The 19977-nt window shown below is 42.7% G+C and overlaps 1 protein-coding gene and 1 non-coding gene across 3 annotated transcripts in view; both read right to left on the bottom strand.

Moving 5' to 3' along the window:
• The window catches only part of TRAM1 (translocation associated membrane protein 1), a 29237-nt gene extending 25750 nt beyond the window's left edge, over positions 1-3487 (bottom strand). For both annotated transcript variants that reach the window (XM_066378910.1, XM_066378911.1), the window contains exon 1: positions 3174-3487. In XM_066378910.1, the coding sequence (XP_066235007.1) occupies positions 3174-3296 (123 nt within the window). In that variant the 5' untranslated portion in view covers positions 3297-3487. The remainder of the gene's footprint in view (positions 1-3173) is intronic.
• Positions 3488-10110: 6623 nt separating this feature from the next.
• TRNAS-GGA (transfer RNA serine (anticodon GGA)) lies at positions 10111-10186 on the bottom strand. Its single transcript has one exon. It is a non-coding gene; the product is annotated as a tRNA-Ser (tRNA).
• Between the last annotated feature and the right edge of the window lie 9791 nt (positions 10187-19977).

Here is a 19977-nt window from a genome sequence, read left to right as displayed (position 1 = left end):
TGTCTCCCCGTTTCCAGCTTCAGAAAAATACAAAAAAAAAAAAAAAAAACCCTCCCAAACTATTCCAAGGTGGTTGTAATTGTAATGTCTCTCAAACCTGCACGGCCACACAACCTAGACTCCTGAGTACCTGGAAAGGAACCCCCTTCCAGAAGAAAATATTCCTCTTGGAAACCCATAACTCGTCTTTTCTAGCCTCACTTTCAGAAAGCTTCTCAAGTATCCTTACATTTTATCAACTGTTTCAATTTTCCAAACTCAAACATGAAGCCATTAATTACAGACCATGATTTGCATTATGTGGACAGATGCTGACTATACTAGAAACATGATTCCAAAATTTGTAAGCAATTTTTGGTAACATGAAGTTTCCTGGAAATTAAACTCTTACATTTCCTCCAAACAGACTACTACACTTCATCAATCTTATCAGTATATACCCGGTGGGGCAAAAGTAGGTTTATGGTTGTGAATATGTGAAATAGTTTATTCTTGTATTATTATTTTCCATAGGAACAACTGTAAACCTACTTTTGTCATACCCTGTATAATCTCTTTAGATACTAATGGTTGGACTCTGCTGTCACATAAAAATGCTGTCTTGTTACTGTCCCACTTTGATAAATATCTAAATAATAACAAAAGTTACCACTTAAGGCATGTCTCCTATACGCCCACCCACTAGGTAGGTATTTACATACATTAGTTAATTTTATTCTCAGAGTAGCCAATGAGCCTAATTTTACAGAAAAGGAAACAAGTGCCAAGAAGTTAAATGACATGCCTGAGATCATCAGTTAGCAAGCTGTAAAGCTCTAACTTGAACATGGAACCCTTAAACTCCAGCAGCTATGCTTCAATATAGTTTTTTATATTGGTTCTTCATTTTGCCTAGTAATATTGTATCTGTTATTGCTTAGTCAATTTCACCACAAATCCTGACATTTCCTCAATATATTTATGCAAAAGGCTTAATAGCTCTACTGTAAAAACATTAACTTCTCTATTATTCTAGCACAATTACTGTCATTCTATAATTATGTTAACTTTGAGATTTATCAGCAATTATTTTAAAAGACAAATTGCAAAACCAACTTAGTCAATTTTTTCCCATATGTAGATAAATATGCTTTCAAATCCTAAATCTTTAACATATGGTAAGTAAAGTGGACAACTCGCACAAACTTCCCTCTCCTATATACTACTACTTTAATTGTTTGACTCCAAAAACTTTCAGATCTTTGTTGTCTCTATTTAGCTTTATAAACTTTATAGATTTACATAAAGGCAAAATCCACTTACGGTTAAAAAAAAATCATTAACATATGAGACAAAGTACAGGTGGTGAACTACCCTAGAATTGTGATATGACAATGTAAAATATTTTACATAAAAGCAAAGTTATACCATTTCTAAGTATCAGTATTTCTAATTTATATTCCGTTTCACTCAAAGCACTGTAAACGTACCTTGCAGATAATAGCACCCCTAAATTATATTTTTAAAGTCAGGGATTCTTACCATATGGAGATGGGTTACGACAAATTTTCACAAAAGTATTACTTCTAATAACAAAACAGAATGTATAAATAAATAGAATATTCAGAAAGTGAGTACAAACGTTGAGCATTGCATTTTTAATATCATACATTCATACAGCATATTATAAACCAGATACCTTGCATTACCAGCTGTGACAGTAGCACAGATGATGTTATGTCATTACATGGAGCGAAAAACTGAGGCTTAACCTTGGGTCACACAGTAGTAGGTAAGTAGCACAGGCCCAGCCAAAAGTGAAGCAAGTGACATATATTAATTTTCTTATCTTTCCTTCTACTATACCTATTCCCTCCTTCACAATGGACTAAGTGGAGATAAATGACATTATCAGGGGGAAAAAAAATCTATAAAGGAGTGGGCAAAAGTAGGTCTACATTTGTAATACAAATAATAATAAATAAATAATTCAAGAATAAACTTTCGCATACTCATAGTTGTAAACCTTTTTTTGCCCACCCCTGTATTAAGACTTGTAACTAGCCCATTTGAAGACAAGAAAAATAAAATAAAATATTAAGTTACCTACTAATAACATTTAAAAACCTACATGGTCTACATTTAAAAATTTTACTCATCCTTTGCTAACCGGCAGTTTCATTCCAGTAGTTTGTTTTTTTTTAAGAATGAGTAATATTACTCATTCAATACATATTTTTTAAAGCAGCTCTTACTTCCAGGCACTATTCTAGGCACTGGGAATAGACCAGTAAAAACCAAAAATGTCTGTCTTTACATTTTAGGAGGGAGAAGAGAGTAAATAGGTAAAATAATTAGTACTTTGGAGAGGACTTAGAGGCCGTCGAGAAAAAAAGGAAAAGGAGGTAAAGAATGGGTGTGTGTATAGGGGAGCGATGGAAAGAAAACCGTGGGATGTGACGCGTTCACCTCGCGAAGTTTATCATCCACATTCAACAGCTGTTAAGTCAATGATCAAAGTACTACGTGGAAAGAGAATTTACACACTCCTGATATTTCCAGCCTCTCCTACTTCAGGAAACAAACAAAATAAACACTCGACCCTTTGGCACTGCTGTTCAGAGCCTGGATTTATGTATCAGATCTTGTTTAAGGAGAAAGCAAGCGTCAGGGCAAAAAGTTCAGTAACTGGCGGGTGACAGCCCCAGCCTGGGAAGCACGAATTCAAACAATCGGTGCGACCCTCGCTGCCACGGCTGCCGCCCTTCCAGTGGGCAGTGGGCAGCGGGCGCCGGGCTCCGCGTATCTCGTTCACCCCAAAGTCGGTACTACCGGCCCCCGGCCCGCACGCGCGCTCGCGGCCCCCGCGGCCCCCACGCCGGGCCTCCACGCCGCCCCGGCCCTCGCCGGCCGGACGCTAACCCGCCCACCCCCGCAGCCAGCTCGGCAGAGCAGGGGCCGCCCCCGCCGCCGCCGGCCCCTCGCCGGCTGCCACGTAACCCTTCGCGGGAACCAGGAACTGCGCGGCTGGAGGGAGGGCAGCGCGTCCGCGCAGGGGGCGATGCGGCGGCCCCCGGCCAGGCCCGCACCTCGGGGGGCCGGTGCCTCCCCCGGGCCCGAGTCCCCGCGGCCCCGGGGTGACGATGGGGGCCCGGGAAGAGGGTGCTGGCAGTTGGGGCGCGGGGCGGGCTCACCTCGAACATGAGCCCCAGCAGGAAAACCATAGCCACACAGGAGACGATGTCCGCGTGATTCTGCACGACGAATTCGTGGCTCAGGATCGGGGGGCTCTTGGTGCTCTTCCTGCGAATCGCCATGGTGAAGCCGCCGCCCGCGCCTGCAGGTGTTTCGCCCCGGCTCCGCTCTTCCCCGCTGCTCACCGACCAGCCGCCGCCGCCGCCTCCCCCTGGCTGCTCCTCACAGCCCCGCCGCTGCCGCTCGCTGGGGCTTCACTTCCCATCCCACGGCCAGTACGCAGCCGCCGGGGCCGCCCGGAAAAAAAAAAAAAAAAAAAAAAAAAAAAAGAGCGAGCCCACAGCGGGGACGAGCATGCGCAGCAGGGAGACAGCGCTCGCTCGTGCCGCGTCCGCCCCTGCGAGCCCACAGCGCCGCCTGGGGACCGGAGGCCGCGGGCTGGGGTCCCGTGAGGCTAAGGAGCCTGAGCGACACGCCCCCTGCTCCGCTCCAGGCCACGGGTTGAAAGTAGCTTGAGGCAGGGGCTTTCTGCGTCTGGGTAACAGACTGAGGGTGCGCCGGCTCGCTGGCGGCCACGTGCTTTGGCATGCAGGGTCGCAAGCATCCTTTCTTGCCCACGTGGCCACCCTGGGCCTGGCTGTCAGTTCTTACGGCCGAACTGCTTGTCACTTCTTGAAAGCCACCGCCACCATTAAGATAATATGAACATAGGACTAGAGCGTAACCACACAAGGGTATAGTGTATTCTGTTTTAGCATCTACCTTACAAATTAACTTCAGTTATTTTAAACGCTCCTGGGTACTTTCCCCTATTGTTGGTAGACTTGAACTAGTTTTTGTTTTTTAAAAAATCGTATTCAGTTCCACCTACCCATCCCCATCATCCACTAGGCCTCAGACTGAAGACAACCACCGGATCTGTTTGAGTTTACTTACTTCATACTTATTAAAAACACTTTAGTAATTTAGGGAGATGGTAAAAAAAGGTTTTCAGATTAGACATGTCCTCCTCGTTCATCTTTCTGCCCAAACCAAGACTCTTTTGTATTCTTTCTCCTGATGAATTGTACCTCTCTTTACCCACTAGCTAACTCTAAAACCCAAGTCATCCTGGAGTGATCCAGCATCTTTCCACATCCAAACCATTATCAAACCCAGGCAATTCTGTCCCCCACCCCACTCCCACTGCCACAGCCTCGGGAAGGGACTTACCTCTGGCCTACAATATTGCAACTCTGGTGAATCACTCAGTGGTTAAGAATGTGGGTTTTTGAATCAGAATTCTGTCACTTATTACCTGTGTGATCACCGACAAGTTACTTAAACTCTGACACTTGATTTCCTCATTCATTTATGTATTCTTTTATTCATAATATTGGGTATCTAGGTACTGGGGATACAGAACTAAATGAAAATAGAAATGAACCATTCTTAAGGGCTTTGATTCTAGAGGTGGGAAGAGAATTTTTAAACAAGATTTAAAAAGTACAACGTGTTAAACTGAGATGAGGGCCCCAGGGATAAATAAAGCAAGGGGAATAGGGACAGTGTTGGGAAGCTGCATTTGCCTGAAGACCTGAAGGAGGTGAGGGAGCAAGCCACCTGAATATCATCTACATAGAGATTGTAGCACTTGCTTTGGCAATTAAATGAGGTGATTCAAGGAAAGTGCTCAGTGGAGCATTAGGGCTCTATAAATATTAGCTATTATTGTTTCCTTCCTTTCTGATCAAAAGATTACTAGTTTCACTCACCCCCAAATTGCCTTCCAATTTTTACGTTAGAATGATGCTTCAAACAGGCTCAAAAATTTTGGGTGGTTTCCCTTTTTCTTAAAGGACAGCTAGCATGACTAGCCCGTTAGGATTTGGCCCCTGCCTATCCAGGCCCCAGTCCCCTAGTAGCAGCATTACTGCACATCCTATAGCAGTGGTCCCTAACCTTTTTTGGGCCACGGACCTGTTTAATGTCAGAAAATATTTTCACGGACTGGCCTTTAGGGTGGGACGGATAAATGCACAAAATAAAATTATGCAACTGGCGTAAAAACTGTGGTATTTTAAAATATAATTGTCAAACTTACAAGACAAGCGTCAAGAGTGAGTCCTAGACGGATGTAACAGAGGAAATCTGGTCATTTAAAAAAAATAAAACATCGTTCAAACTTAAATATAAATAAAACAGAAATAATGTAAGTTATTTATTCTTTCTCTGTGGACCAGTACCAAATGGCCCACAGACTGGTACCGGTCCACAGCCTGGGGGTTGGGGACCACTGCCCTATAGCATGCTCTCCCCTGGCTTTGTGTCGGCTGCTGCTGCTTCTGTCTGGAATGTTTTCTCCTTTTCCCCAGGACACTCCTACTGTTCCTTTAAGTCTCATTCACATGTGACCTCTTTGAAATCTTCACTGACTACTGTTATTATTTTATTATTTAATTGTATGTTTTAATGGCTTTATTGAGATATAATTTATATCGTATAGTTCACCTATTTCAAGTGTACAATTTGATGGTTTCTAGGGTATTACAAACTAGTGCAACCATCACCATATCTAACTTTAGAACATTTTTATTATCCCCCAAAGAAGGACTTAATCTTTGTTCTTGAAACTCATATGCCTGGAATGGAAGAAAGACAATAAGCAAGTAATTACCAATGTGATGGGTGTTTTCAAGACTTGCTTGGTGAAGGGTGCAATGGAAGTTCTGGGTCACTTGGAAATCAATTGATCCAGAAAAGTTGAGTTTTTAAGCTGAAATTGATTCTTTCATAGCTTAAAATTTAATTATTTTTTATTATTTTCTTTTTAAAAATTTTTATTTAGACAATTAATTTTAACGGGGTGACATTGATCAACTAGAGCACATAGATTCAGAGAAAACATCTCCAGATCATTTTGACATTTGATTATGTTGTATACCCATTACCCAAAGTCAAATTGTCCTCTGTCACCTTTTATTTGGTTTTCTTTATGCCCCTACCCTCTCGCCACCCCCTCCCTCTCCTCCCTTCTCCTCCCCCGATAACCACTGCATTCTTATCTATGTCCATGAGTCTCAATTTTGTATCCCACCTATGTATGGAATCATAGAGTTCTTAGTTTTTTCTGATTTACTTATTTCATTCAGTATAATGTTATCAAGGTCCATCCATGTTGTTGTAAATGATCCAATGTCATTATTTCTTATGGCTGAGTAGTATTCCATAGTATATATGTGCCACATCTTCTTTATTCAATCTTTAATAAAGGGTTTTTTGGTTGTTTCCATGTCTTGTCTTGGGGTTTTTTTGCAGAGACAGAGAGAGTCAGAGAGAGGTACAGATAGGGACAGACAGACAAGAAAGGAGAGAGATGAGAAACATCAATTCTTCGTTGCGGCTCCTTACTTGTTCATTGATTGATTTCTCATATGTACCTTGACGGGAGGTGGGGGGAGTCTACAGCAGACCAAGTGACCCCTTGCTCGAGCCAGTGACCTTGGGCTAAAAGCTGGTGAGCCTTGCTCAAACCAGACGAGCCTGAACTCAAGCTGGTGACCTCGGGGTCTCGAACCTGGGTCCTCCACATCCCAGTCCAACACTCTATCCACTGTGCCAACGCCTCGTCAGGCTGTCTCCATGCTTTGGCCATCGTGAACAATGCTGCGATGAACATGGGGCTGCATGTGTTTTTACATAACAATGTTTTTTTGAGTTTTGGGGGTATATGCTCAGTAGAGGGATTGCTGCGTCATATGGTAGTTCTATTTTTAATTTTTTGAAGAACCACCATACTTTCTTCCATAATGGTTGTACTACTTTACATTCTCACCAACAGTGGATGAGGGTTCCTTTTTCTCCACAGCCTCTCCAACACTTGTTATTACCTGTCTTGTTGATAATACTAATCTAACAGGTGTGAGGTGGTAGCTCATTATAGTTTTGATTTGCATTTCTCTAATAGCTAATGAAGATGAGCATCTTTCCATATATCTGTTGGCCATTTGTATTTCTTCCTGGGAGAAGTGTCTGTTCATGTCCTCTTCCTATTTTTTTATTGGATTGTTTGCTTGTTTGTTGTTGAGTTTTATGAGTTCTTTGTATATTTTGGATATTAGGCCCTTATCTGTGCTGTTGTTTGAAAATATCATCTCCAATTTAGTTGGCTGTTTGTTTTGTTGTCAGTTTCTCTTGCTGTGCAAAAGTTTCTTAGTCTGATATAGTTCCATTCATTTATCTTTTCGTTCACTTCCCTTGCCTTTGGAGTCATATTAATAAAATGTTCTTTATGGCCAAGGTCCATGAGTTTAGTATCTATGTTTTCTTCTATGTAATTTACTGTTTCATATCTTATATTTAGGTCTTTGATCCATTTTGAATTAATTTTGGTACAAGGAGACAAACTGTGGTCAAGTTTCATTCTTTTGCACGTGGCTCTCTAATTTTCCAGCACCATTTGTTGAAGAGGCTTTCTTTTCTCCATTGTGTGTTTTTGGCTCTTTTATCAAAGATGATTTGACCATATATATGTGGTTTTATTTCTGGGCTCTCTATTCTGTTCCATTGGTCTGAGTGTCTATTTTTCTGCCAATACCATGCTGTTTTAATTATCGTGGCTCTGTAATATAATTTGAAGTCAGGTATTGTAATGCCTCCAGCTTCATTCTTTTTCCTTAGTATTACTTTGGCTATTTGGGTTTTTAGTTCCATATAAACCTGATGATATTTTGTTCCATTTCCTTAAAAATGAAATTGGAATTTTGATGGGAATTGCATTAAATTTGTGTATTGCTTTGGGTAATATAGTCATTTTAACTATATTTATTCTTCCTATCCCAAGAACAAGGAATATTTTTCCGTTTCATTGTATCTTTTTTGATTTTCTTTAACAATGCTTTGTAGTTTTCATTATATAGGTCCTTTACATTCTTTGTTATGTTTATTCCTAGGTATTTTTTTTTGTTGTTGCAACTGTAAAAGGGATTTTTTTTTAGTTCATTTTCTGAAGTTTCATTGTTGGCATATAAGAAGGCAATAGACTTCTGTATATTAATTTTGTATTCTGCAACCTTAATGTATTGGTTTATTGTTTCTAACAGTGTTTTTGTGGAGTCTTTGGGGTTTTCTAGGTACAGGATTATATCGTCTGCAAAAAATGAAACCTTTACTTCTTCTTTCCCAATATGAATGCCTTTTATTTCTTTCTCTTGTCTGATTGCTCTGGGTAGAACTTCCAGCACTACGTTGAATAAGAGTGGAGAGTGTGGGCAACCATGTCTTGTTCCTGATTTTAGAGGAAAAGTTTTCAGTTTTTTGCCATTTAATATGATGTTAGCTGATGGTTTGTCATAAATGGCCTTTATTATGTTGAGATATTTTCCTTCTATACCCATTTTTTTTAGTGTTTTAAAATTAAAATGATGCTGTATTTTATCATATGCCTTTTCTACATCTATTGATGGGATCATACGGTTTTTGTTCTTTGTTTTGTTGATAATGGTGTATTACGTTAACTGTTTTACGTATATTGAACCATCCTTGTGATTCCAGGATGAATCCCACTTGATCATGATGAATTATTTTTTTAATGTGTTGTTGTATTTAATTTGCTAGAGTTTTGTTTAGGATTTTAGTATCTTTGTTCATTAGAGATATTGGTCTGTAGTTTTCTTTTTTTGTGTTGTCCTTGCCAGGTTTTGGTATGAGGGTTATGTTGGCCTCATAAAATGTGTTTGGAAGTATTGCTTCTTCAATTTTTTGGAAGACTTTGAGTAGAATAGGAACCAAATCTTCTTTGAATGCTTGATAGAATTCACTAGTATAGCCATCTGGCCCTGGACTTTTATTTTTGGGGAGGTTTTTGATAGTTGTTTCTATTTTCTCCCTTCTTATGGGTTTGTTTAGGCTATCTACTTCTTTGTGACAGTCTAGGAATTGTATTGTTCTAGGAATTTATCCATTTCTTCTAGATTGTTAAATTTGGTGGCATATCATTTTTCATAGTATTTTATAATAATTCTTTGTATATCTATGATATCTGTGGTGATTTCTCCTCTTTCATTTTGTATTTTGTTTATATGAGTCCTATCTCTTTTTTCCTTAGTGAGTCTTGCCAAGGGTTTGTCAATTTTGTTGATCTTTTCTAAGAACCAGCTCCTTGTTTTATTGATTTTTTCTATAGTTTTTCTGTTCTCTATTTCATTTATTTCTGCTCTGATTTTTATTATTTCTTTTTTTCTACTGGTTTTGTGTTGCATTTGTTCTTCTATTTTTAGTTCCTTAAAATGTGATGTTAAGTTGTTTACTTGGGCTCTCTGGTGTTTATTCATATAAGCCTGTAGTGATATGAACTTCCCTCTTATTACTGCTTTTGCTGCATTCCTGAGATTCTGACCTGTCATATTGTTATTTTCATCTGTCTGTATATATCTTTTGATCTCTGCTTTTATTTCTTCTTTGACCCACTCATTCTTTAGAAGTATATTGTTTAATTTCCATATTTTTGTGGGTTTATTTCTTTTTTGTAGTTGAATTCTAGTTTCAAAGCTTTATGGTCAGAGAATATGCTTGGTATAATTTCAATGTTTCTGAATTTGTTGATGTTAGTTTTTTTTGTTTTTGTGTTTTTTTCTCTGAAGCTGGAAACGGGGAGAGACAGTCAGACAGACTCCCGCATGCGCCCGACCCGGATCCACCCGGCACGCCCACCAGGGGGCGACGCTCTGCCCACCAGGGGGCGATGCTCTGCCCACCAGGGGGCGATGCTCTGCCCCTCTGGGGCATCGCTCTGTTGTGACCAGAGCCACTCTAGCGCCTGGGGCAGTGGCCAAGGAGCCATCCCCAGCGCCCGGGCTATCTTTGCTCCAATGGAGCCTCGGCTGTGGGAGGGGAAGAGAGAGACAGAGAGGAAGGAGAGGGGGAGGGGTGGAGAAGCAGATGGGTGCTTCTCCTGTGTGCCCTGGCCGGGAATCGAACCCGGGACCTCTGCACTCCAGGCCGACGCTCTACCACTGAGCCAACCATCCAGGGCCTGTTGATGTTAGTTTTGTGGCCCTACATATGGTCAATTCTTGAGAATGTTTTATGTACAATGGAGAAAATGTATACTCTGATGTTTGGGGATGAAACGTCCTATTGATGTCTATCATATCTAATTGTTTTAGTGGTTTGTTTAAGGCCCATACTTCTTTATTGATTTTCTGTTTGGATGAATGATCTAGAGCCGTCAGCAGTGTATTGAGGTTTCCAAGTATGATTGTATTTTTGTCGGTTTTTATTTTTAGATCAGTTAGTAGACATCTTATATACTTTGGTGCTCCTTGGTTTGGTGCATATATATTAAGAGGTGTTACGTCTTCTTGATTCAGTCTCCCCTTTATCATTATGAAATGACCATCTTTGTCTCTGGTTACCTTTGCTGTCTTGTAGTCAGCATTGTTAGATATCAGTATGGCTACACCTGCTTTTCTTTGGATATTATTTGCTTGGAGAATCGTTTTCCAATCTTTCACTTTAAATTTGTTTTTATCCTTGTAGCTTATATGTGTTTTTTGAAGGCAGCATAGAGTTGGGTTTTCTTTTTTGATTCACTCTGCTACTATGTGTCTTTTTATTGGTGAGTTCAATTAATTTACATTTAAAGTAGTTATTGACACTTGAGGGTTTCCTATTGCCATGTTATATATTGCTTTCTGATGGCTCTGTTTCTTGTTTGGTTCTTTTCTTTTGTTTTTCTGTCATTTGTTTTTCTTTGGTTGTATTCCATACTTCTTTCCTCTGTTTCTTTTTTTTAAGCCATGTGTTTCTGTAGTGGTTTTTTAGGGGTGTCTACCATTAGTTAATAAAAAGGATATATATCATATTCATTGTAGTACATTATCTCATGAGTGCTTCTGCACTCCATCCTCCTTTGCTACTGCTAATCTTTGTCCTCTCCCCTTTTTTGTTTTTGTTGTCACAGATTATCTTGTATTTTTGTGATGTTGTTAGAGCTTTTACTTGTGATTTTGTTTTGTTTTGTTCTTTGTATCTGATCGGACAACCCCCTTTAGTATTTCCTGAAGTGGGGTGTTTTCTGGTGATAAACTTTCTTATCTTCTCTATATCTGTGAATGTTTTAATTTCCCCTTCATATTTGAAGGATAGCTTTGATGGGTATAGTATTCTTGGCTGGCAGTTCCTCTCTTTCAGTACTTTAAATATTGGGGTCCACTCTCTTCTGGCTTGTACAGTTTCTGCTGAGAAATCTTATGATAGCCTAATGGGCCTTCCTTTATATGTTGTATTATTCTATTCCCTGGCTGCCTTGAGGATTTTTTCTTTGTTATTGGTTTGTGATAATTTCATTATGATGTGCCTTGGAGTAGGTCTGTTCAGGTTAAGGTAATTCAGTGTTATGTTGGCTTCTTGGATTTGAGGCTCTAATTCTTTCCACAGGCTTGGGAAGTTCTTATTGATTATTTGTTTGAATATGTTCTCTATTTTTTTCTCTCTTCTCCTTCTGATATACCCATTATTTTTATGTTGCTATTTATGTTGGAGTCAGACAATTCCTGTAGGGCTTTCTCATTTTTTAAAATTCATGAGTCTTTCTCCCATTCTCTCTGTAATATCTCTAGTTGCCTATCTTCTATGTCACTAATTTTTTCCTCTATCTGGCCTGTTCTATTAGCTAAGCTTGTTACCTTGTTTTTCAGTTCATGTATTGAGTTTTTCATCTCTGTTTGGCTCGTTTTTATAGTTTCAATTTCCTTGGTGAAGTATTCTCTTTGTTCATTAAATAGTTTTTTGAGCTCTCTAAATTGCCTTTCCATGTTTTCTTGTATTTCCCTGAGTATTTTTAGGACTTCAATTTTTTATTCTCTGTCATTTAACTCCAAGGTTTCCAAGTAATTAAAATATTTTTCTAGGGATTTTTCATCTATCTGAGCTACATCTGTCTTTTGTAAGCATGATATTTGATTTCCTTTTTCTTAATGGCATTTGAAAGTGGTATTGTTAATAACACTAATAGGAGATAATTAAAAAATAAAATAAAATTGAAAGGATACAGTGAAAAATGAAAATTCTATAATGATAAGTGGAATAAAAACTACAGAGAACAAGGAGCAGGAACTGAGGAAAAATGACAAAAGAGATAAAAAATGAAGTAAAAAACATGCAAAATGCCACAGAGAAAAATATGAATCCAAAATATAATAATTTGATTATCGATGATGATTGAATGAGAAAAAGAAAAAGAAAAAAAAAGGTTAATTGGTTTCTGAAATGAAACCCTCATAAAAAACAAGAATGAAAAATGTTACAACTATGGATAATAAAGTTCAAAAGGAAAAGGAAATAATAAAAAGGAAAGAAAGTTAAATGACCAAAATGAACAAAAAAAAAAACAGAACAGTTATAAAAATGTAATTATTTTCCTGGTTTTGAGAGGTAGCTTTTACCTTTTTTTGGCAGGTGGTGCTTTACTATAGGTTTTTCCCTTTTGGGGCTCTTGGGCAGAGGTTTGCTGGTTTGTCGCTGTGGCAATGATGTAGGCTGGGCCTCAGTCTGGTTGGTAGGCGGGGTTTGTTAGGGCTTGGAGGATCTGACAATGGGAGTCTCAGTTTTCCAGGTGCCTCTCCCCAAGTCTCTCCCACTTGAGCTAGCAGCCTGGGGACTTAACTGTGAGGTTTGCCCCAGCCACTGTTTGCAGAGCAGGAGGCTCTAATAGCAGCAGGTATTTCCTCCATTACTGTTCAAAGCACAGTTCTGAGTAAGACTGTGCCAACCACAGCTTCCAGTGAGAGCAGGCAGGGCTGAGAGCCAATTGAAGATCTTGTGCCTTTGTAAGGGCCCACGGACAGGTCTAGCACATCTCAGTGAGGCTGGGAGCCCATTGCAGTTCAAGCACCTTTTTAAGGGCCCCCAGGTATGTCTAGCATGTCTCAGCGAGCCATGGGTCTAATCTCCTCAGGCTTCTCCCTCGTGCACTTTTTGGTAGCCCACAGCAAATCATGTGCACGCCCAGCCCCCATGACTCCAGCAATACACAGAGGCCTGCACCTGCCCACTCAGGTGCACAGTGCCTATGGTCTCAGTCAGAGCTGGGAATGCACTCAGAAGCCTGCATTGGCCCTGAGGAGGCACCCTGCCTGGGTGTCCCAGGCCCAAGGATCCCAACCTAAGTGCGTATCCACACAGTGATTGTGGAGCTGGGAATGCACAAAGATGCTGGCAACAGCCCATGCAGATGCATATTGCTGATAATCTTGGGCTAAGCCCTCCAGCCTGTGCATGCATGCCCATGCCAGTGGTGCCAGGTGGAACCACTTGCACACCACCAGTGATTGCAGAGTCAGGAATGCACAAAGCTGCTGGTGCCTGCACTGGCTCATGAGGGCACCCCACACTGGTAACCTTAGGTGGAGCCCACCACCTGGGCATGTGCCATGCTTCCACGACCCCAGGCAGAGCTGGTATATTCTCTCCTTTGCTTGATCATCCACCCTAACTCAGCTCCTTTCCCTCTGCCTCAGACCCTCTGCTTTGTTTGGCTCCAGATGAAAGCGCCCCTTCCTCAGATCAGTGAGGAAAGTGAAATACCCTGTTCTCCATCTTATTTTTTTCAGAGTGGATTATATATTCAGCCACCTTTTTGCCCAATCATACCTTTGTCTGGTGTGTGTATATTTCAGGTGCTCCTGAGGTTTTTCTGTGTTTAGTTGTTAAATTTGTTGAAATTTCAAGGGGAGAGACTGGGAGCACCCCTCATGGTGCCATTTCTCTGATGTCACTCTATTTTTCACTCTTTTATGAGAAAATACCCACCACACTGGTCTTTCAGTCACATAAACCTACCATACTCTGGTCAGCCATAGGACCTGAGATAACCATTTGTATTGGGCAAGACAGAGGATATGTGGTTGCAATTGGTAATTGGGTTTTGCAGGAAAAGATGCCAAGACAGACTTAGAATCATAAGAAATTTACTGGTAGTAACATTTGTGAAATATAAAGGGGAAAGGAATCAGTAGGGAAGTCTTCACTAAAGTTCAGGTCTGACACCTGTGAAAGAAATGAGGGTGGGCTAGGCAGGAAGAGCCTCAGACTGAGGCGCAGTCCGAGAAAGTTTTAGCCAGCCCAGTGGGGATCTCCAGCACACTGGGCAGAAAGGGTGGGTCCCTGTACCACTGCTGTGCTCAGTCAGGGACTACATACTCCCACCCTGTGTACTTGCCATCTTCCACAGAAGGTCACAGCCTCTCTCAGGAGGCACTGTGCCCTGTCCTCACATCTCTCTCTTGAGCTTTGGTAACCACTCCTTGCTCCTGCCCCTCGAAGCGCTCCATAGCCTACAGTCTCAAGTACTGCACTATCCCTTGTGGTTTCCTCACACCGTGCCCATCCTTTTGAAGAGTCCTTTTATGAAAAACTACCCAAATTACCCAATTTGAATGTGAAATTTGCTGAGCAGGGACCCTGAGTTATTACTAAGGTCATTAGTGACCTTGAAGAGTATTTATTTTCTTTGGAATGATAGAAATCAATGGTTGATTGAAGTGGGTTCAAGAGTGAATGGGAAGTGGCAAGTTGGAAGCGTGGGTATAAGCAATTCATTTGAGGGTGTTTTACTTTTAGAGGAGGCAGAAAGATAGGTAGGTAGCTGGAAAGGGGTCTAGGGAAGGTTTTTGTTTTCTTTCTAGAGATGATCTATTATGACATATTTGCATGCAGAGGAAATGAGCCATTAGAGAGAGGAATTGCTTCTACAGGAGATACTTGCAGAAGCAAAGCCCTTAGGTAGGTAGGAGGTGATAGCATGTAGTACACAGTGGAGCATCCACAGTAACAAGGATAGTGTACCCACGGTCACCAGAGGGAAAGCTGATTTCATGGATAGGTTGATAATGACAAGAAAAACGTCTTCTGATTGATTCTATTTCAGTAAAATAGGAAATGAAATTATCAGGGATGGAGATAGCATAATGGAGTGGAGAAGAGAATGGGGCTAAATGTGAGAGGGTGAATGGATTAGGGGAATATCATCAAGGAGCTGAACCTACTTGGGATGTGGACAGTGAGACTAGTGAATAGAGTCACATCTCTGTCTCCAGTCACATCCTCCTGTTTGGATACAGGTACAGAGAAGGCAGAGTTTGGTTTTGCCAGGCCAGTATGACAGAGGAAAAAGGATGTTGAGGATAGATGGATGTAGACTAGGGCAGGGGTGATGAGGTGAGGGCTGAGGGGGTGGTTATGCTCTGTATCCTCTGTCATCCTCCATCCTACAATCCACTCTTTTCTGCTGTGAGAGCCAACCCTCTCCAGACCACATCACTGAGGCTCCCTTGCCCTCTGACTTCTAGGTGAGTTTGGCCAATGCAGACACTGGCCAAACATCAGAGTCGAGTCAGGGCTCCTTGCCTCACTATGGGTCAGGCAGTAGCTGTGTTCTCCTGTGAGCCCTGGTCGGAGTCTTTCGCCCACCGTTCCAGCTCTACTGGGCTCAGTATCTCGGTCCCTCTGTTGCCTCCTCAGGCGCTTAGTGGTAATGGCTTCCCACAGTCCACCTCCCTGGGAGTTTTCCTTTCTCTGGCTGGCTCCCTCAACCTGCCCACTCCTCTGTGAATGGACCTTTCATTAAACTCTCTCTAGTTAAACCCTCTGAGCATGCTCTCTGTTCCTTGCCAATCCTCGGCCTATACAGAAGACAGAGAAATAGTGGTAGGACCCCTGGAGGTGCCATGGAGTTGAAGGTTGTGGAGGAGGGTAGTTGACTGAGGAAGAAGTTGTGAAAGTGGGATGCTGGGAGGGGTTCAGAGGTCACTGACAGTAAGACGGGCAGGGCATGATGAAGGCAGCAGGTGGCCAACGTGGCCTGAGGACAAGCACATTGGAAGTGGGTTGTCAAGATAGCAAGTGGCTAGGGTGCTCCACACACACTTGGATGCTAGTCACCAAGCATGACCTAAGGAACAGGATGGAAGGGGAGCTGGTGAGCGACCAGGGGCCAACATCTGGTTTGAATGAAGATTGGAGAGGTTGGCGGATGACTACACAGGGGATAGTGGGTGCTGTAGTTGGAGGGCATGGGCTCCCAGAAATGCTGTGCTTTTTGAGTGAGGGAAGATAAGTGTTGTGAGCAGCAAAGAGGGTCATGCAAAGCACCCTCTCCTCCCCTAGGCTCTGTGGTGTGTGGGAGGAAGAAAACAGCTGCCTCTTGAGAAGGCACTAAGGAAGGCAGGTTTCAGTTCAGTTAAGCTGCAGCCAGGTTTCTGCTCAAGAGAGTGAAGGAAACATTCAGAAAGAGATGGTGGGGAGGGTCTGGCCACAACACAGCTGGGGTGCTAGGGGATACATGAGAGGGTTTGGGAGATTGAGGGGATATATAGCTAAAGTCAAATATCAGGCTGAACAGAGCCATGTGGGGAAGAATGTGGTGCTGATGGATGACCCTGGAGGTTTGCTCAGGAGAGGACCAAGGCAGAAAGGATCTGACTCTGGTGGAAAGTGGAAAATCAATTCTAATTTTAGCTGCTTTTTTTTTTTTTGTATTTTTCTGAAGTTGGAAACGGGGGTGGGGGAGGGGGTAGTCAGACAGACTCCCGCATGTGCCCGACCGGGATCCACCCGGCACGCCCACCAGGGGGTGATGCTCTGCCCATCTGGGGTGTCGCTTTGCCGCAATCAGAGCCATTCTAGTGCCTGAGGCAGAGGCCACAGAGCCATCCTCAGCGCCAGGGCAAACCCTGCTCCAATGGAGCCTTGGCTGCAGGAGGGGAAGAGAGAGACAGAGAGGAAGGGTAGGGGGAGGGATGGAGAAGCAGATGGGCGCTTCTCCTGTGTGCCTTGGCTGGGAATTGAACCCGGGACTCCCGCACGCCAGGCCGACGCTCTACCACTGAGCAAACCGGCCAGGCCCTAATTTTAGCTTCTTTTTGAGGACTGCCTTCTAAAGAAGCTCATAGGGATGCCTGACTGCCATTAAATCTGAGTGGTCATTGCAGTGGGGGGAGTGGTCTGGCCACGCCCATGGACGTCTGGATATCTGTCTTAAGCTGATCGGTGTGTCCAGCCCTGGAGGCCCTGGTGTGTCCAGCATGGTGCTGGCTTTCACATGTATAGAAACCACAGTCTGAGGAAGTTTTGGCAAATGTCGCTTGGGATCTGAAATGCTAGGATTCTCTGGATACTTTTTTTTTTTGTATTTTTCTGAAGCTGGAAACGGGGAGAGACAGTCAGACAGACTCCCACATGCGCCCGACTGGGATCCACCCGGCACGCCCACCAGGGGGCGACGCTCTGCCCACCAGGGGGCGTCGCTCTGCCGCGACCAGAGCCACTCTAGCGCCTGGGGCAGAGGCCAAGGAGCCGTTCCCAGCGCCCGGGCCATCTTTGCTCCAATGGAGCCTCGGCTGCGGGAGGGGAAGAGGGCCTCTCTGGATACTTTTAAAGATTTTAGGCCCTTGCCGGTTGGCTCAGTGGCAGAGCGTCGGCCTGGCGTGAGGAAGTCCCGGGTTTGATTCCCGGCCAGGGCACACAGGAGAGGCACCCATCTGCTTCTCCACCCCTCTCCCTCTCCTTCCTCTCTGTCTGTCTCTTCCCCTCCCGCAGCTGAGGCTCCATTGGAGCAAAAGATGGCCTGGCTGCTGGGGATGGCCCCTTGGCCTCTGCCTCAGGCGCTAGAGTGGCTCTGGTTGCAACAGAGTGACGCCCCAGATGGGCAGAGCATCGCCCCCTGGTGGGCATGCCGGGTGGATCCCGGTCAGGCGCATGCGGGAGTCTGTCTGACTGCCTCCCTGTTTCCAGCTTCAGAAAAAAAAAAAAAAGATTTTAAAAAGGACAAATGGCAGATTGTTTGACATTGGGACTGTAGAAAAATCTGTGGCATGGGGTAGATATAATTATGAGAATTATTAAAAAAACAACAACCCAGAAAGTCTTTGGCCTCAAAATGTTATCTCTGATTGGCCACACAAGACATATATAAGAATGAAAAACCAGTTCTGAGATGATATGAAAATATGTGCAAGAAAATGCCTGTGGAAGAACTGAAATGGGACTATTGGATTCCAACCTCTCTTAGGGGCTTTTGTCTCCGAAGGGACAAAAGGATAAAAAATAAGAAGCATTTTTCTTGCCTGCCTACTATGTTCCAGATTTTTTTTTTTTAAGCGAGAGAGACAGAGAAAGGGAAGGGATAGTCAGGAAGGGAGAGAGATGAGAAGCATCAATTCCTTGCTGCACTTTTCATTGTTCATTGATTGCTTTCTCATATGTACCTTGACAGGGGGACTTCAGCTGAACCAGTGATCCCTAGCTCAAGCCAGCAACCATGGGGTCATGTTTGTAATCCCACGCTCAAGCTGGTGACCCCACACTCAAGCTGGATGAACCTGCGCTCAAGCCAGTGACTGCAAGTTTTGAACCTGGGTCCTCAATGTCCCAGATCGATGGTCTCTATCCACTGCACCACTGCCTGGCTAGGCTAGATATTTTTCACATAGGTTTTTACCAGTTTTCACAGAAACCCTGTGAAATAGGTGTTATTATTTTAACTTAAAAAAATGGAAAAACTGAGGCTCAGAGAGTTTAAGTAATTTGCCGATAGGGCTAGTAATCTGTCTTCCAAACCTATTCTAGTTTCATGGAAATAATCCTCCAGGAGCTGCACTCACCAGGAAGACCTTGTACTTCCAGAGAGCAATGACTCTTAACCTAATCCACTCAGTAGAACGGCTCCTGCCCCGACAGAAACACGGAGCCATTTTTAAAAAAACATTATTTACTTATATACTTATTAATTTTAGAGAGAGAGACAGATTTGTTGTTTTACTTATTTATGTATTTATTGGTTGATTCTTGTTTGAGCTCTGATTTGGGAACCAACCTGCAACCTTGGCATATTGGGATGACTCTCTAACCCACGGGTCCCCAAACTACAGCCTGCGGGCCACATGCGGCCCCCTGAGGCCATTTATCTGCACCCGCCCCGGACTTCCGGAAGGGGCACCTCTTTCATTGGTGGTCAGTGAGAGGAGCACATTGACCATCTCATTAGCCAAAAGCAGGCCCATAGTTCCCATTGAAATACTGGTCAGTTTGTTGATTTAAATTTACTTGTTCTTTATTTTAAATATTGTATTTGTTCCCATTTTGTTTTTTTTTTACTTTAAAATAAGAAATATGCAGTGTGCATAGGGATGTGTTCATAGTTTTTTTATAGTCTGGCCCTCCAATGGTTTGAGAGACAGTGAACTAGCCCCCTGTGTAAAAAGTTTGGGGACCCCTGCTAATCAAACAAGCTACCCGCCAGGGCTACAAAAAAACAAAAACCAGTTCACTTATCTGTTTATATGATATTGTTGTATCATTTACAGTAAGCTTTAAAACTATAAAATTGCCTTCTTATTGTGAAGAGGAAATTATATGTCTATGAGGAAGCAAAATCACTCTACTAATACAGTAGTTGGAAATGATATAATTTTCTTAAGTATAAATTTTACTGCTATGGAAACTATTAACCAAGTTTATAACGCAGTGTTATTACCAGTAGGTCAGACCGGCAGAAGATGACACATCACACTCAGAGGAGGCTCTGGCAGTTGAAGGAGGGCTGGCTGCTGTTGGTTATGAAGTCTGTGATCCACCCAGACCAGTCTGTGTCCCGCTAGGGGCAGGATCATGATCTGACCTCTAGAAGTTTAAGGAACCCAAGATGGGGTTTCTGTCATTTCACTGTATTTAATCTCACGTTATTTAGCACATTAAGGATCCGAGTTAATGATTCTTTGATTGAAGAGAGATCAATTTCAGAAAGGGGTAAATGCAAAATGAAGA

Source organism: Saccopteryx leptura, chromosome 3, assembly GCF_036850995.1.
Source record: "Saccopteryx leptura isolate mSacLep1 chromosome 3, mSacLep1_pri_phased_curated, whole genome shotgun sequence".
NCBI classification, from domain to species: Eukaryota; Metazoa; Chordata; class Mammalia; order Chiroptera; family Emballonuridae; genus Saccopteryx; species Saccopteryx leptura.
This window is presented reverse-complemented; position numbering and strand designations above follow the sequence as displayed.